At 33.0% G+C, this 25,622-nt stretch overlaps 1 protein-coding gene across 1 annotated transcript in view; it reads left to right on the plus strand.

Annotated features, from left to right (window-relative positions):
* The window catches only part of LOC133184198 (otoferlin-like), a 92,401-nt gene that overhangs the window by 13,619 nt on the left and 53,160 nt on the right, over window positions 1-25,622 (plus strand). Inside the window, exons 5-17 of the mRNA XM_061319131.1 lie at window positions 6,020-6,273; window positions 10,847-10,962; window positions 11,212-11,338; window positions 12,385-12,442; window positions 13,378-13,509; window positions 13,804-13,866; window positions 17,850-17,934; window positions 20,785-20,900; window positions 21,019-21,059; window positions 21,224-21,410; window positions 21,647-21,833; window positions 21,999-22,216; window positions 22,721-22,829. Of these exons, the coding sequence (XP_061175115.1) occupies window positions 6,020-6,273; window positions 10,847-10,962; window positions 11,212-11,338; window positions 12,385-12,442; window positions 13,378-13,509; window positions 13,804-13,866; window positions 17,850-17,934; window positions 20,785-20,900; window positions 21,019-21,059; window positions 21,224-21,410; window positions 21,647-21,833; window positions 21,999-22,216; window positions 22,721-22,829 (1,693 nt within the window). The remainder of the gene's footprint in view (window positions 1-6,019; window positions 6,274-10,846; window positions 10,963-11,211; window positions 11,339-12,384; window positions 12,443-13,377; window positions 13,510-13,803; window positions 13,867-17,849; window positions 17,935-20,784; window positions 20,901-21,018; window positions 21,060-21,223; window positions 21,411-21,646; window positions 21,834-21,998; window positions 22,217-22,720; window positions 22,830-25,622) is intronic.

Below are 25,622 nucleotides of genomic sequence, written 5' to 3' on the forward strand. Positions count from 1 at the left end.
AATTCTCTGGAAGCAATGAGTAACTGTTTTAGAACCATTTGTGGTAGGTTATCCTCAAAATTCATTAATCATGCTGCAATATCTTTGTTGTTTGGATATATAGTAATGCATTGGATAAGGTGACCAAGTTTGATGAATTTATCATGAGTATAAAACAAATACCAGTGACTGAGTGTTCTGAAGATTTTGTTAGGATACTAAACGAAGCTGAATCATTTTCCTTGACACTACTGTATTTGATGAATTGGGTTCTCCACACTAATGCCCGTATTCACACCTGTGTTTAAACCAGGTTTACCACTAAGAACAGCTTACATTTTTTAAATCCGTTTCATACCTGTTTCTCAGAAGTGAGCTAAGCTCACAAATTAAGCTGAGCCTAAACCTGGTCTAGGGTAGGTTTAAATGTTGATTTATTGTTCTTCTAACACTGGAGGACTGCAAAGATTAGATGAAGAGGCTGGATCTCATTGGAAAAAGATAGAAGACAACCGAAAATTATCTGTGACAGATTGATGATCTTGCACAAATTCTCTAATGCAAAAATGCTATTCTGCTTATTATGGACATGCTGAAGTGTGTTACATCAATGTTCAATGCCATTCCCAGGTGGAAATTTAAAGGTGATTTTACATTGTCTCCGATTTGCAACTTCGCACCCTATTGTGTATAATTGCAAAGGCAAGCTGTGTGTGTGTGTGTGTGGGGGGGGGGGGGGGGGGGAGAGATTTGAACCCATGCATACGTGTACAAGTAGAATGAAAGTGACCAAATAAGTATTGGTGCTTTTTATTCCTTTAAAAAAAATAATGAATTTTATTTGGAAGATGTTTCTTTTTTTTTTGAGTGGGTATGCCCGTGCCCCTAAAGGAGAAAAATTCCTGAATCTGAATTGTGTCTTTTGCTCGCTTAGAAAATTTAATTATAGAGTAAGTGGAGGTCTTTCTTATATTGAATTAATTAATTTATTGATAGTAATGGTGAGAACATTGTCTCTTCTCAAAATAGGAGGTCGCTCCTAGTAAAACATTTTCCATGAAGGAATGAAAGATTTTCTATGAAGATATATGTTGTCTTTTCATTTTCCTGTGTCTTCGTTTCTTTCTCTGGTTAATATTATACCAAATGCTGTCAAAACAAGAGATTGTCTGCAGTTTAGGTAAAACCAGTTTTATTTTCAGTGTGAAACACAAGTGAGGTTTACGTGAGCTCAGCTCAAGTGGGATTTAAACCCAGTTTACTTGACTCTGGCTTACTTAATAAACCTAGCTTACCTGAGCCATAGGTATGAATACGGGCATAAAACCTTTACCATTTCATCATAGTTTGCACAGCATTTTCCTGGAGGGAATATAAACTTTGTTCATTCTAATTATTTTCAAAGAATGTGGGTGGATATAAATTATGCTCCTTTCCCATTCAGAAAAAAAAAAAACATCCAAGTTTTCAAAAGAATAGTTGAGATTTTCCCTGAAAAAAGATTAGAAATACAGAAGTAAATGTTGGACAATCACATGGTTATTAAATACAGGATAGGATCCAAAATGCAACAATTTCCATCAGTGATACTATGCATTATAAGAGCAGTATGTAAGAGGTTGGTGGTCATGGCCATTTTAATAGACTACTGTATGTGTACTTAAGAAAGCGGGCTTCATATTTTAGCGGCTTTGGCACAGACAACAATGCGCTAATTTATGAATACCGCTAAGAAATAATTTATAAATACAATATATGGCACGGACATATGTAGCGCTAATTCATGATTACGCCAGCAACTCCATACCCAGAGACTGGGCTAAATTTTGAATACGCCAAATTATGTACATGTACAGTATTTTAAATCTCCTGGAAAAGAAGAGGACTTTTTAAAATTCACTTGTGACGTCACTCTTTTGTTTGAGCACTCCATTATTTTTCAGGAATGGAGAGTTGCAAATCACATTGAAAACGACCGGTATTTGCTATGGTCAAACTCTCCTTTCCTTTATTCTAGCAAAGAAAGAACTTAGAAAATTTCATTAACTAAAGTTTATTTTCATATTAAGAAAAGGTCATACTGGTACCGCTTAGAATCGATCCCGGTACCCTCACCCTGATAGTCAGACACTCATCTTACTACACTATTGAAGCTGTTGACGGATGATGGATTTAAGGGGGCCGACTGGGGTTTTCATTGCGCAATACTTCGCGCAGCATAGTAAAATAAAGCGTATTTACTATTTTAAAGCAACTATTTTTACATAATTTATAAAAAATTAACAATTTTAGGAAATCCCAGGTTAAAAAATCTAATTACGTTTTTAAATAACCGATTTTTTTAACGATTTTTCAAATGATGGGTAGATAGACGTCGTAATAGTGTGTTTTTTGACGTAATGAATAACTGAAGTTCTTTAAGCGGGGTCATTAATTATGCCATAAAATAAAAAGTATAAAATATAGGCTCTTGAAATTTTAAATATAGGAAATTGAGAATCTCACAATCATTTTGATTATTTTTTATGTAAATCTGTGGTATCTGCCATGTTTTGTTGTACTCCATAAAAACAGGAAAATATCATGAATTTTGACATTTTGAGATGTCCCCTCTGGAAACCAGACGGTAGAATTTTGTGCTTCTTGCATAAAATGTACAATATAGTATTACCTATCAAATAATATAATTTGAGCAAAAAGTCTATAGTAGCATTTGTATAATTTGCTCCGAAGTGCGAAAAAATGGTATTTTCCTATATAATCCTATAATAAATGCACCTGTATTTTGAGATGGTCCCTAGAATATAACCAGATGGTAGATTTTCACTAAACTTGACATGTGTACTGAAGTCAATGTAAGGTACATATGGTATAAAATTAAAGAGTTTCTCTATAGTAGTTTTCACACAATAAAACCCCAGTCGGCTCCCTTAAATAACTTTGTAACTCTTTACTCGCCTTACTCTCACTATATATATATTAAATACTACTAATTTGATAAATATAAATATATTTACTGTGTATCTTTTATATATTTTTTATTATATACTAATAAACAATAATTACAATCATTTAAAACAGTGGATTTTAAGCGGGTTAATGTACTTGTAGCGCTCCATTTCTTAAAAGCAATGGGCCTTGGTCCCTTTGATTCCTTGGCTCCATTACTTTTAAGGAATGAAGCGCTACTCGTATATTAACCCAGCTAACATAAAAACAGTGGAAATGCATTACGGTAAATATTATAGCTGGGACATGCGTTTTTTTTTCTTTACTAAATACTATTAACTTATGGTTAAAAAAAACTTAATTCATATTTTAAGAATCTGTTGGATAATTTGTTGACCACCCAGCCACCTTAAGATCATTCTATTAATTTGAATTCTTTCAATCTGATTCTGTCATTTTGTTGCTGTTTTTCACAGTTAGGTCTACAAATGCCGAATTCACTGAATACATTCAAAGTTACAATTTATGAAGAGGCAGCTACGTCATTTATAGTGTGTTAGTAAAAGTTACCTAGTACATAATTAACAAGTATTGATCAACAGTTGTTGATGATTTGACAGGTATTTTTCGTTATTTCTCAGAGTCTCCTTATAGGGGTTATTTTTGTGGTTGTCCACTTTTTGATGAATTTTGTATGATTTTCAGTCATAATTGAAAGAAATTATCGCAAAACATGCCAATCCTATCAGTATTTGCAGAATTAATAGAAAAAGTTATCTTTTTGAAAAGATCAGATAGCAAAGAATTTATAAATTGGTATTGACCCTGCTATTGCATATCTGTCAACACCTGTGTGAGAAATGATTGGAAAAAAGCTAATAAATATTTTATAAGTTTTGCTTGATGTAATCATTCAGTTTCTCTTTTCCTCCATTGACTTCTGAAGGTTATTTAAAATCTCAAGGTTATAGGTTTCCAGGAGTGCTACCTATTAGAATTTGTCTAATATTAGATCTTGTACTGCTCTTGATTAATGATTAATTCATATTGACAATAAGCATGTCATGAAACAAGCTTAGCTTAGTTCTGGAGTTGCTGGCGCAAATGTATTTTAGCTGTGAACATAATGATTATTTTTACTTTAGTACTACTCAGCATGTCTGTAAAAATTGGGGAGGTGGGGGGGTGGGGGGGGTCTATACATGTTTACACTACATATAGTATATTATAGAAAACATAGCTACTTTTTGCCTTTGCCCCCTCAATAGTAAACATCTGATGATCCCTTTTTTTGGCTTGTCGAGGAATTTTTGCTTGTTAGTGTCCTCCCCCAACTGAAAATGTTTGGTTGTACTAGTGGTTGTACTAGTTTTAACTTACTCAGAGTATATATTCTGAGTATTTTATTCTTGGAACTACATGTATAATGCTAAATATTTGAAATGCTGATAATTGCTAAGTATTATTTTATAAAACTAGTGAAGTTAAAGAAAGAAAAAAAAACTTCATTATATGAAAGCAATGTAGATAAATAATACATTTTAAAATTTTAGCTAAGAGTATTAATTGGCTGTCATTGAATTTTTGTTGGGGTACCAATTAGTGTGTTATTTGCCATAAAGATGTAAATGCGTAGAATTTCCTTCCCATATTATCATTGCCATAAATTGCCTCCATCCTTTGAACTGAATGCACACCAGCTTCTCTATTTGTGTTATAATTAGCAATTAATTTCATTAGCTTAAGTACTGTTATGAGAAAGTCCTCACTTCCAGATGGGACTTTGTAACGTTTACGTCAATGCCCTTTACAGACATAAGATGCCGACTTGACAATGTAGGAATTCTATTATTGATTCATAAGAGAGCTCTTTGCAGCACCTTGCTTCTGGTGAATTCTGTCAACTGCATTTTGGATTCCATAATGTATTACATTAATAACTAAGATTCAATAATTAATACCTAAATTTGTTGGATAGAACATGTCACAATGCAATATAGACCAAACAACCTTGATACTATTTGAATATGTGATTCTCATGTTGACTCAGAGTTTGGATTGAGAAGCATTTCTAATAAATTTTTGCTTAAATATTACAGATGTCCAAATACTCAAACATGAAAAAGAAAATGGGAGTTTGACATATTGCTTAGTTTTTGGCATCATTTGTTAATCCTATCTGAACCTATGTAAATAAGCTCTAGTCCTTGGAATTGATTAGCACTGGGTCAGTCATAATGTTCAGGCAGTAGTATACAGCTTCAAAGCTTAAAGGTTTAGTACCATAGTTCCTAATAATAATAGGTTGAACCAGCCAGATATTTATAAATTATATCTACATTAGAGTTTGATGGCCTTCAGCTTTGCTGAATCTATAAGATTCCAGTCTTCTGATAGAAAATGTTGGTTATAATTTTTTTCCCCAGGATGATATTACAGTCATTACTTTTTGTTTCAAAGATAATCATTTGTAACTTAATTTATACCAACTATTTTGAGTTGCTAAGTTACCAAGATGCTTAAACATGAAGTGTTGTCCTAAATACACTATGTTTGTAACACGGTTGCATATAAGGCTGTCATTATAGTAAGTGGCTTCTTTGACAGAGTAAATTCCCCTGTGTGGGAACCTTCAGGAAGAGGAAGTTTTCTTTCTCTAATAGCACAATTTTGTATAATCTCTTGGGAGTGAACACACCAAATGGTCAGGTCTGAAATCTCTATAAATTTCATTGCCATTGAATTTATTTTCCAATGAAGCAGCACAAATCAGCAGTTTGAGAGAGAGAGAGAGAGAGGAAGAGAGAGGTGGAGGGGGACCAGCTATTATTGGATCATGACAACTTTTATTCACAATTTGTCAGTTTGAAATCTATCCATGCATGGTGACTTATTTTCAAAACTAAAGAATTATTCTACATAAATACACAATAAAGTAAACAGTTCACAGCAAGAAATAAATACTTGTGAGTAAAAGACATCATAAAACTTACAAATATTTCTTGCAAGCTATTATAAATATAAGTTGCAAAAAATCCCTTTCTTTTATACATAAAACTCTTTACCAATTCAAGTTTCACATGTTTTTCAGACAACTGTGACCTTTGAACTGGTGTACAATGCCCCAGATGGGTCTGTGGGTATGTGGCAGAAAGGAGGCTTTGACAAACTCACCTCTGAAGAACTTAGATCCCCCCTCACAGAAGAAGACCAGAACCTCAGAAATCTGGAACAAAGCAGTCTGGATTCACAGTCTATCATCTCCACAGGTAGTCCCTCCAAATCAATCCATGGATCTAAACTCAGCCTGGAGTCCAAGAGGTCCGGAGGAAGGTCACCAAGACAGTAAGTTTACAAGTTATGAAAAAAGAATCTAGGGATTGGTTCTGTTTTGTTATTTCCACATGTGAATCCAGATGTCTTTAAGGATGAGTGAAACCCCAATTCACTTCATAAATCTATGACCATCAGCAACAAAATATTTCTGCCTTTCACAAAGTGCAAATTTTACAAAATTGAACTCAAATTGACACTTTTTTTTTTAACTTGCAAAACTGTTTTTGCATTTTCAAATTTTTTAAATGAAGAGTGAGTTCACTATTCAGAAGGCTTAATATGCTACAGTTGAACATATAAAATTCCATCACTTTGTTATAATATTTTCAGTTTTGAATTTTTTGCATTTCATAAATGCTTGCAAAACTAGGGAAAATAAGATCATTGCAAGTTAAACAGTAGTGTCTTTCTGATGTATATATTTAAAATATCTCAGGTTTTGCAGTCATATAAAATTTGTGTATAAAAATCTGCATAAAATTGAGGGAGAAAAATCAAAGAAATATAAAATATAAGCTGCGAAACACTGAAATACACAGCAAAGTGATCTTCAATTAGTAAGGCAAACTTTCCATAGAAATGGCAGACACTGCATGACAAGCAGCAATAAGTCAACAATTGCGACTGTCACAGAGCTGTTTTTGAGGTGTCCAAAAGTACTGGATGCTGCAGGGTGATTGCTTTGTGCATATGCTGAATGACGATCAAGTACATACTCAAGACATGCAAATAGAGTTTTATACCCATTGCTTTATAGCAATATTCACTGTCATATAATACAACATGCTGGTCTTGAAATACCCCTGAATGGGTTATAATCTTGAGACAACAGAATTATTGCTTGGCATTCATGCTAGTCATGATCCTACTTATATTATTTTCTATTTTTATAAAAGGAAAATTATTTTAGGAAAATTATTTTAAGAGAGATTTTCATGTCATTTACAATGTAACATATTATAAAAAGATGTAAATTTTCAGTCTAAATTTGGATGAAATACGTTCAAATTGTTGTGCAAAGCTAAGTCTACAATTTTATTGTTGGAATAGTATCTCTTTTTATTATACTTTCATGTTAAATACTAAAATCTGATTGGTTTAGAAGCATTTAACAATCCGTAATGTTACCCTCAGCGTTAGCAACATACTTGACAACGGGTAACATTACGAAAATATCACATGCGTTCAAATCATGCGCGTACGGTTCACCGTAGAATTCTCAAAACGTCGGTTGTGCGTTTGAAAGAAGCCAAATAAACGACGTCAATTAAAGCTTGCGTCCGATGTAGCTTACTTGAAAACAACAAACGACAGACGAAACATCCTTCCGAGTGCAAACTTTAGACGATATTAAAGGACTTTTTGAGTAGCAAACAAACAATAAAGAGGTTGGCAAATCTTTTCCGAAGCTTTCTTATTGAGAAAAATAGAAGCGGGGAGTTTGAAAGCTTTCTAAGCGTGAACTTAACGACGATCTCCGAATTTTTTTTTATGACATCCGAAATCAATAAGACATTCAGTATAATAAAATAAATAGTGCACGTTTTTGAGGGTAACAGTTGAAATTGACACCCCTCGGAAAACCATTGTCAACCTCCGCTGACGCGTCGGTTGACAATGGTTTTCCTTGGGGTGTCAATTTCAACTGTTACCCTCAAAAACGTGCACTATTTATATATTAACGGTTCAAGAGGCAAAGGTATAGTATAGTCTTGAACTCCCTAACCAGACCCAAGCATTTTTGCACCAGACAGAAACTTAAATTTTTTATGAAGTGAAAGTTGTGTTGAACTTTCAATCTGAGAAGGAAGTACTATTTAGCCTTGTGTCTGATTTCCAAGCACCATTTTTATTTTGACGAGAAGTGTTCCTTGCCAGATGTCAATATTTTTTTGGTTTTAAATAACTAGAATTTAGAAAGAATAGTTTTACAAAATGTGTAAAGAATACTGGTATATGTCTTCAGAAATTTATTTTTGAATTAATAGTGTGTCTTTCTAAAGTTGTGCAATTTAGTAAGAATATATAGGAAAAATTAATTCTGTAGTGCATTAAAAAGGCTAGAATGCATCAATCACCATGCCATGAAAAAGAGAACAATGAAACCTTATGATATAACTGTAAATAAATATGCTTTATTCAGTGGTGAAGAAATATAATTTAATCAGAATATTGGATGGGACAGTAATGAAATACTGTATGTGTACTTAAAAAAGCAGGCTTTATATTTTAGCGGCTTTGGCGCAGAAAACGATGCGCTAATTCATGAATGCAGCAAAGAAATCATTTATAAACACAATATACGACACGGACATGTGTAGCGCTAATTCATGATTTCGCCAACAACTCCATACACAGTAATTGCGCTATATTTTGAATACGCCAATTTATGTACACGTACAGTATTCTTTTCAGACAGCAATTTCACAAGGTTTTTGACATTAATTGACATTAATTTGGAATTAAGAACTGTTCAATTGGTGCTCGCAAATGGAAATTTAACACGTTTTTCAAGACCAAAGCAAGTTTCCTTTTCCTCTTGTCATGTCTTGTTCTTTTAATATCAGATGATTCACATATATGGCATATCATCAATGGAACTTTAGTTGTTATAACACTACACTGAGGGATAGTCGTGTTCTTGTAGGTGTATCTAATGCCTCCCACATAGAAGTTTGAAGTATCAGTATTGTCCGTTCATCCCTCTTTTCAACTCTCTGTTGACTATTTTTCAGCAACATGTGAAATAATGCATTGCATTTAAAAATAAAGGTTTAGATGTTCTTGCTTGGATTGGGATTCAATGGACATATAAAATATTTATTGTTAATGAAATGTTATGGTTGTTTGAGTTTACCAGTGTCTTGAAGAAATTCACACAGCTCTGATATTTAATTGTTTTGGTGTTAGAAAATAATAAAAGTCAATTTGGAGACCTTAGATGCTCTTCTCTTCTATTTGAAAAAAAAAAAAACTATGAAATTCACTTGACTAATGCTATCTCTTGAATGGTTGAAAAGGAGGGTTTGATCATGCGTGTGCTTTGTATTGTATGATATGAGCACAGGTTGCGTCAGGTAGCTCTCTCATCAATACAGAAACAATACATTGATTGATAGACCTGTCCTGGACTGCAGTTCTGCATTCAGAAATTTTTCAGATCATTATTAGAAATATTTTGATAGATGTCTTTCAATGGCTAACTTTCCTAATGGATAAATATTGCATGTGGAAACCAAACATTACAGGGATAAATATTACGTTTTTTTTCTCTCCAGCATATCAATTTAAGATAGCTTGGTGAGAAAAATAAATTATTGGGGGGTATTATATCAATTGTGATGCAATTTTACACTTAGCTTTAATAGATTCCAGTGAAACTATTGACACATAATGATGCATCATGAAAAGTTGAAGAAAAATGAATCTCATAAGGCCAAATCTTTCTCATGTATCTTTGTACAGTAAACTTTTATTTCATGGATTCAAAACTAGATTAACATCCATATTTGTGTAACAACAGGAACCCTTAAAAAAACAAATTGCCTCATCATTTCCACTAATCACATCACATCAGTAGATTCTGAGGTTTGAATTATGTTGGTCAGTATATATGTATGCAGAATTCTTTGATCAATTATTTTGATGGTGCTTTTGTTAATCTTGGGGGAAGAATCAGGGAAAAGTTTATAGTCTTTCCAAATTTTCACTGCAATAAAAGAATTACATGAACTGATCGACATTTAAAAAGTTTGAGTTGAAAATAACATTGAATTCTTCTGATTTACTTTTTCACCCTGTTTAAAGTAGGACATTTGTGAAAAAAAATGATGACCAGTTTTATCTATTTCAATTCCCTTGTAAAGTCATAAAATCAATATAACCTGTTTATCAGGCTTTTATTGTACATTTATTGTGTAGCATTGGGGTTACTACAATGTTGATATTGTTTCTTTGTCAGCATTTACTGATTCTAGAAATATGTCCAAAGGACATGAATGCCCAATGGTATACACATTTGTAACAGGAAAAGAAATTCCATCCATCCACCTCTGAGCTATTATAGTAAAATATGGTGAAAGAAAGGATGATTTTTTTTTTTGTATATACAGATCTCTGTAAAGTACGTTGCTTTAAATAATCCTTTACAGAGTTCAATATTTTAACATAAAAAAGAGGAATATATGTGGTCAAAGGGAAGGTCATGCAAAGTTAAAAATTATAAAATGATTGAATTGCTGTTTCTAGTTTGTATCAATAAAGAAAATTTGATAAAAATATTTTGAATAGTTTCTTTGAAACTAAGGTAAATGCAGAATGAGGATTAGTGAATGCAATGAAGGGCCCCAAGTTGTGATTAATTAACTTGCAAACTGCAGCTGACTCAATCATAAGCTTTTTAGCATTATTAATGACTTGTCTTTAAAGTTCATTACTGTATACTCTTGCATCATACTTAATAACTTGTATGTTGACATAATTTCCCAGTATTTCTCATTCATATCATACCCAAATAACTGTGATGCTTCAAAACTTTTCATCACTTTTTTCCCTTGAAACATCAGATTCTTTTTTTTTTCAGCACCAAAAATTTGTCCTCTGTGGTTAAACTTATGATGAACGTATCCAAGCAACGAGCAGGTGGGGGACTTCTAGATGGCGATGACAAACAATCACTTATAGATGACATAGAGACAGGTTCGCTGCTTAGAATTAAACCTTGTCTTACATTTATAGATGAAAATGATCATAACTATTTGTTTTTGAGAATTTTTTCTTCCTTTGTTTTCTTTTTTTTCATGAAAAATTTAGAAAACTCAATAATTATAGTGAATTAAGCCTTGACAAAGTTAGAAATTTAATGGGCAATGTATGCACAAACTATATATGGTTTACTGAACATTTTATTCATTCATTCTTAAAAATACTCTGCACCTTTTTTTCTAGATCCAAGTTTAGATGCCAAAGCAGCAGAAATTGCTTCTATGGTGGGCGGCAAGGATAGTAACCTTGAAGATGATCAGCAGAGTGAAGGTCACGGGTCATTATCAGCTGGACCTATCAGCTTCAAAAGGTCAGTATCCAAAATAACACATTATAAATGAATAAAGATTATTGCATCAAAAGCACTAAAGTTTGAAATTGCGACAAATCTGTGGCTTCTAGCATGCAGTTGAATGGAGAAGTGAAGCCTGATGAAGATTGTTTAAAACTGTGTAAAGCTTTATTTTTCATGGCTGTATTAGTGTCACTGTTTCAGGTAATACACCACTGTGAAAATTAACTTTTTGATGAATTAAGATATGGTTAGAAAACTATGAATACGAAACTTAACTAAAGTATAATTTGTTTAGAAAATCCAGATCATGATTAAAATTTAAGTCATATGACACCAGATTGTGTTTTTTCTTAGTTGACATGTATCTCAGATGCAACAAAGAAATGGGTACTTGAAGCAAGATTCCACTTTCTACATACTAGTATCAAATTTAATGAGCTCAAGTTCTGTTTGATGTTTCCATCCATTATTTTTTTTGCATTCATCAGAGAACTGCAATGACTGATAATGGAAGGAGAACAGTGAGCATGGATGTCAAAATAATAACTGTAATTTGAAGAGTATTATAAAAATCAATACAACCCACTCATATGATGTCCAAGACGAATCTGCACAAACAGAAGAAAACAATATCAATAAAAAAAATCCTACTAATACATGTACCCCCCCCCCCAACCCCCTCACCCACACACCACCACCCAAAATCATTCTACTGTTCATTAGTTACTGTAATTGTCCTGTCTGTCAAACCTTTTCTTTTATCTTCTGTCTTCAAGGTTAAATTTCTTTTTAGATAATTGTTACCTCAATGTCATGAAGATGAAAATTTCATACTAAAAAATGCAATTTTTGGATAGTAGGAATAAAGCACTTTATAGGGCAGATCTTAAGAAAATCATAGAGTTACATTTGCTTTGGCTTGTAGTTGCATACTGGTTTACAAACATTTGTGTGTGAGGGTGTGTGTGTGTGTATAAGTATAAAATGCTCTTGAATTTGAAATTCAAGTAGGATATCATTGAGAAATATTTTGTTATTAGCTCTACATTTGTAATCTTTAGGTCTAAAGACAAAGTTCCACGAGTAGAACAGGCATCCATGAAAGCTCAGGATTTTCAGGTTTGTGAGCAAAAACCAAAGCCACAGAATTACTCGTAAAAAATCATTATTTTTCAACGTGTTCATATTTTTTGGATTTCATGGAATCAAAATGCATATCTACCTAGATGTTTGTCAAAACATAACTTAAATTTCTGCAAGCCAAGAAAATGGGCCACCATAGAAATAATTGATTTAACAGTGCCACATTTAGATATCTGTTAATGGTTAATGTAATGAAAATCTCATTGGAATTTTAGGGAAAAAACACTTTGAATTCGATCATTTTCAACCTGGTAATTATTTTGGTTGATATAACTTAAGTTTCCATCAGTCAAGTGATATTACACATTTATTGCATGATTGTGAGGGAAATATGAAGATTTATTCAGCCAAGAAAAATCATATTCCCCGAGGGCTTCGCCTGAGGGGAAATATGATATTTCTTGGCTGAATAAATCTTTATGTTTCCCGAACATTCATGCAATAAATTGTTTATTATACCGAAACAAGCAAAAACTTAAAAAATAAACATAAACTTTCACATTCGGCACCACTCTTAAATTCACTCTCAATTTAAAAGAATTTAGAGAAGTTGTGACGTGAACCAGCCTATTGTGACGTCAACTACTCTCGGGAGTTTTCATTAAACAAACGATAACTATTGTGGGAAAATGCACTAGGTCTCCGAAGAGGTTGAATATGATGAAAAGCATGACGACGACAGGGAAATATGAAGTTTTATGGCCCCGTCACGTGATAGTCTAGAACCAATCAGATAACGCGTTGTATAGAATAATTATAATGAGGTATAATAAAATGCTATAGATAATGTAAAATATTAAGCAAGTGTAAAGAAGAAAGATTATACTTTTTTTGTCATACATATTAAAGATATCTATGTAAAGCAAAGTAAAGAATGTTAATTTATAAGAAATTCACCCTGCACATTGAAGGTCTGTATAACAGTGATAGAGGCCAGACAGTTGGCGGGATTAAACATGGACCCAGTAGTCTGTGTTCAGGTTGGGGACCAGAAAAAATACACCAGCGTCAAGGAATCCACAAACTGTCCTTACTACAATGAGGTATGCTTATGAAACAGTCAGTTAACCTGATGCTCTGAGGAATCACACATTCTTATCATTAGATTAATTTTTATGTTCTCTCAGAAAATATTCTTGCTATCAAATATAGGACATTTTCAATCAAATTCGTGTTATTCCGTGTGTGATTGGTAATGGTATAAAATCTTGATGCTTATTAATGTAATTACATGTATGTTGTCAATGTCTGATAATTATGGTACAATTTGTGTGTCTCCTGAATAGCTATAGTTCAAGTTTTAGCAATAATTATTCCAATTTTCTGATATTTTCCAGTACTTCGTGTTTGACTTTCACATGGCTCCTGCAATGCTGTTTGACAAGATAGTGACCTTAACTGTAAGTCATTACCCAGGTTTAAGATTGTAAAATCAATGCAGTTTTTTTTTTAAGCTAATGGAGACAAACCCATTTAGATTCCAAATGAGCACTTTATTTCTTGTAATAATACCAAAATGTTTTATGTTAATTTGTTTTCTTGTTCTGGAATTTGATTATGATTAAGATAAGTGATTCTGGGTAAATCTGTCTGACCGTGTTTTTTAGGTCACCTGAGTCACTCAGGTGACCTATTGCTATCCGTTCTCGTCCGTCAGCGTGCGTCGTGCGGTGTGCGTCGTGTGTTAACATTTGAACATTTTTAGCTTCTTCTCTGAAACCGCTTAACCAATTTCAACCAAATTTAGCATATAGCATCTATGGGTAAAGGGGAACAAAAATTGTGAATTTCATGGTCCCTGCCCCCCTGGGGCCTGAGGGGTGGGGCTAAAACCACCAAAAATAATGCAATCTTTAAAAATTTTCTTCTTTACTCCAGGACATCAAGCAGTCAAACTGTTGGCATCATTGTAATAAGCATTGAGCCCTCTACCAAAATTGTGAAATTCATGGCCCCAGGGTCAGGGGTTCTGGTGTTAGGGTGGGGCTCTATTGATTATATAGTGAAGATGCATTAATTCTTTGAAAATCTTCTTCTCTGCTCCTGGGTATTAAATAAACTAACTTAGTACATAGTTATGATGAGCAAGAGTGCCTCTTCCAGAATTGTGAATTTCATGGCCCCTGGGTCAGGGGTTCTGGTGTTAGGGCAGGGCTCTATTGATTATATAGTAGAATTGCATTAATTTTTTTGAAAATCTTTTTCTCTGCTCCTGGGTATTAAATAAACTAACTAAGAACATAGTTATTGTGAGCATGGCTGCCTTTTCAGAAATTGTGAGTTATATGGCCCTTGGGTCAGGGGTTCTGGTGTTAGGCTGGGGCTCTATTGATTATATAGTAAAATTGCATTAATTCTTTGAAAATCTTCTTCTCTGCTCCTGGATATTAAATAAACTAAGTACATAGTTATGATGAGCATGACTGCCTCCTCAGAAATTATGAATTTAATGGCCCCTGGGTCAGGGGTTCTGGTGTTAGGGTGGGGCTCTATTGATTATATAGGGAAAAGGCATGAATTCTTTCAAAATCATCTTCTCTGCTCCTGAGTATTTTTCAAACAAAGGAAGTGCATGGTTATGATAAGGAAGAATGCCTCTTCCAAAATTGTGAAATTCATGGCCCCTGGGTCAGGGGTTCTGGTGAGGGGGGGGGGAGCTCTATTGATTATATAGTGAAAATGCATTATTTCTTTCCAAATATTTTTTTCTACTACTGGTTATAAAGTAAAGAAACAAGTGTATAGTTATGATGAGAAAGGGTGCTTCTTCCAGAATTGTGAGTTCGTGGCCAATGGGTCAGATGTTCTGGTGTAAGGATGGGGCTTTATTTATTTAATAATATGGTGAAAATGCATTTCTTTGAAAATCTTTTATGCTTCTGGGGATGTTCAAGGCAAACAGAGTAAAACTTTAAATATGCAAGGGTATTTTTACCAGAATTTTGAACACCTGGACCATTTAGTCAAGTGTTCTGGTCCTGGCCAGGGCTCTATTAACTTGTATTCTGCTGAGCAAAGTTATTCCCCTATGCCATTCACCTTTGATAATTAATCCATGTAAATAATGTAATTGAAAGCTTAATAGAATAAGAGAATTATGCAAGACAATTTATTGTATAATAGAAAAAAGTACTTTCATAGTTTTAATGACTTGGAAATAATAGATGAATAAAAATGAGACAAAAATAACTTATCTTTTTAAATGTTCTTCAAAGGCCAAGAGAGGCCATTGTGAGAAGTAATAATATGGGGTTAAATAATAGACATTTTGTTAATAGTCTGCATGGCAGATAGATACTAGACCAATTATTTTGTTGATGCTAATCAGACTATTTTTCTTGCTTTTGGGCAACAAAGCTTCATTTATCAGTTTATGGATCCTCTAAATTGTTGTATTGTACTCAGGTGACCGTTAAGGCCCTTGGGCCTCTTGTTTTTATTGAAATTCAATTCTATATATAGTTTAAAAGTGAATATAAAAAAATAGAAGTAATTTTAAAGTGACTTACATATATTTCATGACATTTTAGCAGACATAATCAATATTTTTCTTTAGATTTTGAAGTTTTGAAGAAAAATAAACAAGTATTTTTTCAAAAAAGAAACAGAGAAATTCATGTTTCTCTGTGGAAATTGTTTCTTTGCACTTTTGAAGAATGTTAATGTGTCAAAATTGCCAGAAATGAAAGTAAAGAAATTGATACTATCAGAGAAGACATTCTTCTATTAACGATTTATATCAGAGTGAGATTCTCGATGTATAACAAAATGATGAAAATATGTATTATATCAATTAACAGTACATTTTGTCAGCTTATAGTTTATCAAAAAATAAATTTCTCATCTTTAGACTGATCGACATTTAAACTTTTCGGGGGCAATCATATATTAAATCTTTGATTGATTCTTATGATGTAAAAGTATACATATGAAATGAATGCTATTTGTACACTAGGTCCTACATTCACGTAACTTCTTGCGTGCCGGCACAATTGTGGGATTTTTCAAGATAGATGTTGCAACTGTTTATCTACAGAATGGTAGAGCGTTATTTTTTTCAATTAAGTTTCCCATTAGCATGTTTCTTTGGGAGCATGATGGCTCGCTGTGGATAAAGATCCTCATGTTTCAGAGTCTTAAAAGATTAAGGAAGCTTGTTTTTTGTTTATTATTTAAAAGTGCATGAGCATGAACAATGATCAATACTTTGTTAACATTAATGAGAATTTCCTGGAGATTTGAGGATGGAAAATATGAGGATTTTTACGATTTTGCTCATGTTGTGTATGTTATGTGTAATCCTATATTGATTTGCCAATTCATCTTCTTTTAGGGCAGTAAATCATGCAATGTGGGAACAAAAAAGGAATAGTTTTAGAAATTGCAAGCATTTATAATCAAGCTACTCCTTTTTATATTGGATTTTACTCTCCTTCATATTTTTGAACCAGAAATTTTTAGCAAAATTGCAAAAATTTAGAATGTTCATTTCCATGTAAATTATTTGTTTAAGATCTAACTGTTAATGACATGTGGATATGGTAAAATGACATGGAGATATACAGATCTAATTAATATGTCATTTGCAAAATGAAAAACTTTCAAACAGTATCTACACAACATGATGTATTATATTCTGGGTTTCATAGGTTCTTAGCTAGCATACCTCTTCTACTGATGTAAAATAATTAGTTAATAGAAAATGTGCATAACATTTGACATTCTCTCAATATATAGCCTGTCAAAGTCTCTAATTCACTAATTAATTGGTTCTTTCAGTACCATTAACTAGGAAATTGCCAGTAAAGCTTCATCATTAAGAAGAATATAATCGACCATTTCCTAATTACGAAATGATGGAATGCACTATGCATACTTGTAAAAAAAACCCTCCCTTTACCAAAAAGGAAAAGAAAATCATTTGTACATATAAGGCAGCTAGTCTGATTAAAAGCATACTTGTATGAATAAGCATGGTGATTTTAAGAGATGAAATTAATTTATTTCATCTAAAAAAAAAACCCGATAATTTACATGTAGTGCATTATAGAACAAGCATTCAAAATTATTTTTTTCTCTTCTTTTTTTATTGAGTTAAATGCACTTTTCAAAAATTTATTTCTTTACAGATGATTTTGTAGTGTAATTACAATATTCCTATAATACTTTCTTGCCAATTGTATTCATATTTGTCAGTGTTGCTCTGTTTGTTTTATCTCTTCCAACAAAGAACGTCCTACCACATTACCTCCACGCCTCTGATGATTCCAGATGTAGTGGACCCTTTATGCATGAATGGCTTTAACTGTATGGTGGCGCCACCATACCATTTTGTATGTGGTGGCTGCTTTTTCTCTTACTTATGTGTCCATGCTGTCTGTAGGTTTGTCAGTCTGGACGTCTCCTAAGATCCAACAAGCCTCTAGGAAACTACAAACTGGATGTAGGCACTGTGTATGCTGCAACAGGTACCGCATCTACTCCACCATTGTTGTCAAGCATGGTTGTCATAGAAATATAAATGCCCCCCTCCATGTTGTATATAGCCAGCAAAAACAAATGTTTAATTTTTTACAAGCTAGGTAAAAAAAGAACAAAAACAAACAGACAAACAAAAAAAGAAACACATGTTACAGTAACAAAAATATTTTTGGTAATCTATTAGACTGCTTGCATATGCATATTGCTTATTTCTTATTTACAGACAGATTAATGTGAAAAAGTATTAATAGACCATTTTATCCATAAGCTAATAGTCTAACATGTATAGTACTGAGGTAACCATTATTAGTGCATTAGAAATCTGAGGAAATGATGTCAAAGTACTTAGACATTTCATGAATAAATATTATTTTTATTAACCATATTAGTGCATTTGAAATCTGAGAAAACAATGTCAAAGCACTTAATATTTTAAGATATTTCATGAATAAATGTAGTTTTTATTGTGTGATTTAAATACATTTTCCTCTATAATAGAATCTCAACTAGAATCGAGAATGATGCAGTGTTAATCTTAGTCTTTCATCTGCAATTACTAATCCTAAAACTTTAGATTGATTTTTGACTTGCCCTTAGATCGTGAAGCCAAAGATAATCATCTTGACCTTGACTTTTGAGTAATCCTCTTATTTATATATAAAAAAAAGACAGTAACTCTCTGCATTCTGGTCGACTTTATATGAGATTTGTCAATTAAGGTACAAGGCAATTGTGGCATAATAGAGGTCTGTAGACTTCTGTTGACAGTTCTTCAGTGTTATTCAGTCTCTGGAGGTTTCATCTGAGATTGTGAATTGACATGCTATATTTTAACTCCATCATTGGTTGTTTGTCTTTGAACCTTGACAAATAGCTTTAAAAAAAATAATTTCTTTGAAATATGGCAGCTGACAGAATCCTTGCAATATTATGCCAATTTATCCCAATGTAATAATATCTTTTATATCATAATGATTGATTCAGAGTTATTAATGAAAAAAAAAAGTAACAGATAACTTCATTGACTCAGTGCTTGAAATTATATTTCCTATCCATAAAAATTGTACATCTTGCTTCAAGGAGGTAAAATTGTCTCTGTAGTGAGTCTCTTTATTTCAGATGAATGGCAAACTTAGAAAATAACTGATTCAGAGAAAAAATGCTTTTCTTACACTAAGGTTTAGGACCCAACAATTACAAGTTTTGCCTTTTTGTTTTCTGTGCTTTATTTTCTCTCCATTATACATACCTGTCTTGAACAGTCACATGTTACATATGTCCTCTTCAGCACTACAAGAATGAAAAAATATTAGTCACAGTTGGTCAAATTGCTAAGTAGTGTATCACAAAAAGCAGAAGAAGTTGAGAAAATTAAGTTATCACCTAGAGCAATTGGATTATTTTCTTGTAGGTAATTTGTCTTGGGATACATTACTTGTATCTACTGTCAGACACCCAGAGTTCAGCGTGATCAATCCAGATAGTCTTTCCTTGGGACAGTGAAAGTACATCCATTTTCTTCTATTGTCTAGGGGTTCTGAGGTTGATTCTACTTGACAATAAATACTCTGATTTCATTTCCAGTTCATTTTCTTAACTTGGGTAATTGGTTTTGTGAATGAACCAGGCTCATTCAGATGATAATTGTATGAGTTTAACTTCAGTTCATGACTTCCATGTCAATTAGGCTCAGGTGTCATTTGATGTAAATCTTGTGATCTGAAATATGTTAGTTTGATTTGAGGCCTTGTCCCCAAATTAAGGTTACTATTGACATGTGATTGGATGTTGCAACAATGTCAAACTTATTCAGATTCCATGAATATTCTGTCTACTTTTTAGTTTATGACCTTGATTCAAAGGTCATGTGCTCAGGGTCACAAGGTATTCGTTAGGATTTATGTGGAACAGAGAGAAAAAGACATTTAGGTCTTGAGATTTTTGTTTTGTTCCTTTCTTTATTTGGTTTAAAAAAAGAAGTTGTTTTATGAAGTTGAGTCTAGTCAGAGTAATTGGAATTTTATGTATAAGCATATAAGGAGATTGCCACACAGTCATCAAGGTATAACTTTCTCAGGATTTCATCAATCAGTATTACTGGTGACTAATGTTATACTTGTACCAATTTCCATTACTAGTATTTTTTTTTATTTGAATACTTTCAATATTCCATATGCAAATGCTGGCTTTTGGACATATACTTTTTGCCCTTTTCTCATATTGTAATCAAATAAATCTTGCAGTCTTATAGCAATAACTTATATAATACATGTACATGTATCTTTATAGGTTTTTGAATCTTTTACATATTTATCTCTTGGGTCACATGTGGATTTTTTCTTCTTCATCACCTTAAATATTTTTTTTTTTTTATATATTCCTGACACAATATTCATGTATTTCTATACGTCAAATATTTATTGATTGTAGAACTTTCTTTCTAAATATTGCACCATATATTATTATATTGATCAGCTTATCACTTAAAAATTTCCTGTCTTTAATATTTCGTGATTATATTCATCTGTAGCTACAATTCCCTACAAAATCAATGTTAATTGTCACAGATTTGACAACTTAGCAATGAAAGATAAGAAAAAAGTCTTTGATCATCAATGTTTTAAAGGGCATTGCAATAAGAATAAAAAGATGTTTCCATGAAATATTTATAAAGCAGCAAATTGAGTGTCTGTTAATAATGTCTTCTTTTTTATATAAGATTGAGAAAAATACATTTTCTTTAATGGAAATTTTAGAAAATATAAATATATATATTTTTTTTTTATTGATTTTGAAAAAGTAAAAAAATTATTGATTAACATAAAATTTTTTAATAGATCACCAATTTTATCACAAGTGGGCAATGCTAACTGACCCAGATGACATTAATGGAGGGGTCAAAGGTTACCTGAAATGTGACATTGCTGTGGTGGGCAAAGGTGATTCAGTCAAGGTAACATGATTAACAAATTAAACAAAAATAGTTGATAGATTTGATAGAATGTGAAATTTTTAAAAAGCTGGCAGAAAAATGAGCTGAAAGTCTAAAACAACAGATTTTTTTTTTGAAGGTTCCACCAAAAATGGAGCAAGATGATGATGATATTGAAGGGTAATTAAATATTGAAATAAAATGTAACAAGTTAACACAAAGTAAACTTCTTTTAGGAAACTTCCTTGCTGTATTCCTTTGGAATTATTGCAAATTGATTATATAATACCAAGGTTTGTGAGCCAATGTCACACAAAATATAAGTATTAAGTTGTATATTACAGGAACCTACTTTTACCTGAGGGTGTGCCAGCAGACAGACAGAGAGCCAAGTTCTGCATCAATGTATACAAAGCAGAGGGTCTGCCAAAGATGAACACTGGTATTATGGCAAATGTCAAAAAAGCCTTCACAGGAGAAAGCAAAGATCTAGTGGATCCATATGTCAATGTATCCTTTGCTGGGCATCAGGTATGCACTTTATTTTGCTTGAAATTTGGATGAACAATAATTTCTAGAGAGTTTAGAGAGTGCAGAGATGCTTAGATTTTCAAAGAAAAAGATATTAAAGCATATATTTTTTGTCTTGGAGATGGATTTTTTCTGTCCTAGAAATTGTAAGCTCAAAACATTATCCAATACATGTTTCTTTGAAAAATGTTTTTTTCATGAGAGAGTCTTTTTGAGTGATGCTTGATGTATTGTAGGGAAAAACCTCAGTAAAGAAGGGTTGTTATGAGCCGGAGTGGAATGAACAGATCATCTTCACAGAGATGTTTCCTCCACTGTGTAGGAGGATACAGATACAACTTAGGGACAAAGACAAAGTGAATGATGATGTGATAGGAACACACTACATCGATATTGCCAAAATCTCCAATGAAGGGGAAAAGGGTAAAAATTTGAGAGACAGACAACTTTATTTTTCTTTGGAAAAAAGCATTAGGGATGTTATTTTATGATGCAATATTTTAACTTTAACTCCTCTTTTTTGTGGAGTAAATAAGTAAAAAAAAACAGAATGCAGAATTTTAAAATGGACTCTCCTCTGTAACTCAGGTTTCCTCCCAACATATGGTCCCTGTTGGGTGAATCTATATGGATCCACTAGACAATACAGTCTGCTGAATGAAAACCAGCATCTGAACGATGGACTTGGTGAGGGGGTGTCATACAGGGGGCGCATGTTGATTTCTCTGAGGACAGAAGTCATTGAGAGTGCTGACTTAGGAGGACCTGCCACAGTGGAGGTGTGCACTGCCCTGCCCATTCCAGAGGTCAGTTCTATCCTAGTGCCCTCTCCCCAGGAAATAAAAATAGGGATCTATGACAAATTAATTTTAGTTAATCTGCACCTGTCCGTTTCAGAGGTCACTGATGTTTGAATCTTAGTTTTTCCTCCCCACTGCAAATAAAAATTAGGGGATCCTTGACAAATGTGCTGTAGATCACCAAATGTTTGCAACTACTTATTTCACAAGTTTGTCATTTGCTATTCATGAGCAAGACATAATCTTCTCAAATTTAGATTTTGTATTAAATAATCTTTACTTACCGGTACATAAAAAATGTGAGAATTAAATTTTTGTGAGCAGGTGGTCTTGCGTATTTACGCAAAAATTAATTGAGGAATAAAAAGTGATTTACAGTATTTATTTATAAATAAGATTCAGTATGAATTCAGTAACAATCAAAAATAAAGCTATGGTCTGTCCAGAGTAACTGTGAGATTGACTTTCATTCTGTATGTTAAAAAAGTTTCAAATGTTTATTTATGTTAGAATGCAGCTGGAAAACTTGACGAGTTCTTCCTGTTTGGCTGTTTTATGGAAGCCTCCATGATTGATAGAAGGCTGGGAGAAAAGCCTGTTCATTTTGAAATGAGCATGGGTAAGTGTGAAATTGCAAAGCTGCTGCAAATTATGTATTATAGACATATAGATAAAATAAATGTTCAAGTCTTTATTATACCCCACGCAACAAGTTGCGTGAGGTATAATGTTTTTGACCCGTCCGTCAGTCAGTCAGTGTGTCAGTCAGTCAGTCCGTCAGTCCTGTTTTTTTGTCAGCGCAACTCCTCATAAACTGCTGCACAGAATTTCGTCAAACTTTGCAGATATTTAGGACACAATGTGTAGATGTGCATATTACCAGGAAATTCCGATTCCTTTATTTTTTCTCAGAATTTCGGCACTTTTCAACTTAGATTTTTGGCCATATCTTGAATATGGAGATGAACAGTTTGTCAGCGCAACTCCTCATAAACCAATGCACAGAATTTGGTCAAACTTTGCAGATATTTAGTACACAGTGTGTAGATGTGCATATTACCAGGAAATTCTGATTCCATTATTTTTTCTGGGAATTTCGGCACTTTTCAACTTAGGTTTTTGGCCATATCTTGAATATAGAGATGAACAGTTTGTCAGCACAACTCCTCTTAAACCGCTGCACAGAATTTGGACAAACTTTGCAGATATTTAGTACACAGTGTGTAGATGTGCATATTACCAGGAAATTCCGATTCCATTATTTTTGGCTTAAGAGTTTTGCCTTTTATTGAAGAAACTTTCCAGCTAGGTAATAAGAAACTCCACTGGAATCAGCTTTTTATAATGAAATTCTATGTGAAATATTTTATGACCTTAAAAGACCCCTATTGATTTTGAGATCAAAATATTAATGGTTTAACACAAACACACACTCACACACACACCATCTTCGATAGTTCTCTCTTCCCCCCCCCCCCCCCCCCCCCCCTTCTTCAAATTGGTGTGCTTTGCCTTAAATAATTTCATAAGTACAGTATATAAACAGATTCATATGACTACATCATAATTTTGTTTCCATCAATTATTTAAATGTGTAAACTGTCATGTGTTGGACATGGACTTACACTCATTAACAAATCGAAATCACTGAGGAATTTAAATAACAGTTTGTCAGCATAATTCCGGCACTGAATTTCCTGAAACTTTGTAGGTATTTCAGAATAATGTATAGATTTGTAAATTACCAAGAAATTTTGATTCCATTATTTATCTAGAAACTTCAGCCCAGTTAAATTTGTAACATACAAAGATTTGAATGTCCTTATATGCAAGAAGTTTTGATGTGATGATTTTTTGCAAGTAATACCCCTTTTTTGAATTATACTGTGTATTTAAAATGCACTGTGCCATTCATTACGTGTTGCATTGTCGAGTTTTGGGGAAGCGTGGGGTATGTGAGCTTGCTCACTTTTTCTTTCATATTATCAAATAAATCACAAATTTTAGTTTGCGTTTGTTTTTTTTCACTTAAGTAATCTTAATCTTTGAAGTTTTCACAATATCCCTCACCTCCCAAAGGGGAAAAAAAAGAAAAGAAAAAATCAAGGAACACATAACCAGTTGCAGTCTTAATTCAAATTTAATCACTTTTAAAATGTCATTTATCTTCAGTTAAATTTATGTGTAAATTCACACTTGAATGTCTGTATATCCTTTTGACAAACTAGCAAAGTCTTTTATGTACTTCTAGTGGACCTAAGATTGACTTTCCTCTTGTATGCAAAGAACAAGTGTCAATAAGGCTTATCTGTGGTCCCCGGTTACTCGTCAAATTTCGAACATTTTTTAGAATTTTTAAAAATTAAATTTTATTATTAACTAATGTCTTTATTATTTGAATCATCATCTAAGAATGTCAAACAATAGATATAGGCAGCATACGAAGCTGCGCGTTGAAGGTAGGGTCCTTTGATTTTCATGAATATCAGAAGAAATCAGTGACAGGTACACACTTCAAAGCTTTCGTAAACACCGAGCACAGGTTTGTTCAGAGTCGAGTTTGAAATATAATGTGTATATTATATCTGTAAAGGTTGAGTGAAAATATCTTTGTTGAACAACCTTGTGCTCTATGTTTTCTAATTAAAAGTATTATGATTTTGAATCTCTTCGTTGACTTCATTTACATGCGATTAACCTCTTTATGACCTGTTTAGAATCATAGCAAGCCACGTGGATTTGTATCGTTACGGGTAAATGCCCCCAGTAAACGTGCTAGTTCTCACTTGAAACGTACTCGGTTTTATATCGATCAGCATGGACTTGTTTGGTTCATCTTGTTACAGCTTTTATTGCCAAAGTTTTGTAAATAGAAAATTGTATTTGTAATTGATTGTGAATCTTGAACATATAATTCGTCTTTGAACGAAAAATATAACTCCAAGATCTTCTTTTTATAGTATCTAATCTAAATGTCTCCGCCCATTTCCGTGTAATAGAGAAACCGTAGTCTGATCGGGGGAAAATGTTCCGGCATTTTTTAGTGCGATAGGTGTTAAAAATAGGCTTGTATTTTTTGATATGTTTAATTATTCATTATAAATACACAATGTTTTAATTAGAAATACTTCGTTATACACAATGAAAACAATCAAAAAACTGTATGCTAATATTTAACCGGTAAACCAAGGGTGTAAAAAGGGACCACACTACTATACTTAAGTAGAATACTCCTTTTCACTGTAATGGTACAACATTAAGGAGCATACAGTCAAACCTCGTTATCTACAAACTCAATGGGACCGAAAAAATACTTCAAGATATCCGAGGGTTTGAGATATCCGGGGTAAAATACTTAAAGAATGAGGGGTTGGGACTTCCAATTCACTTCAACATATCAATGGTATTTGGG

The sequence above is a fragment of the Saccostrea echinata genome, unplaced genomic scaffold, assembly GCF_033153115.1.
Source record: "Saccostrea echinata isolate AGI-Se365-2 ecotype Australia unplaced genomic scaffold, CSIRO_AGI_Sech_v1 ptg000010l, whole genome shotgun sequence".
NCBI classification, from domain to species: Eukaryota; Metazoa; Mollusca; class Bivalvia; order Ostreida; family Ostreidae; genus Saccostrea; species Saccostrea echinata.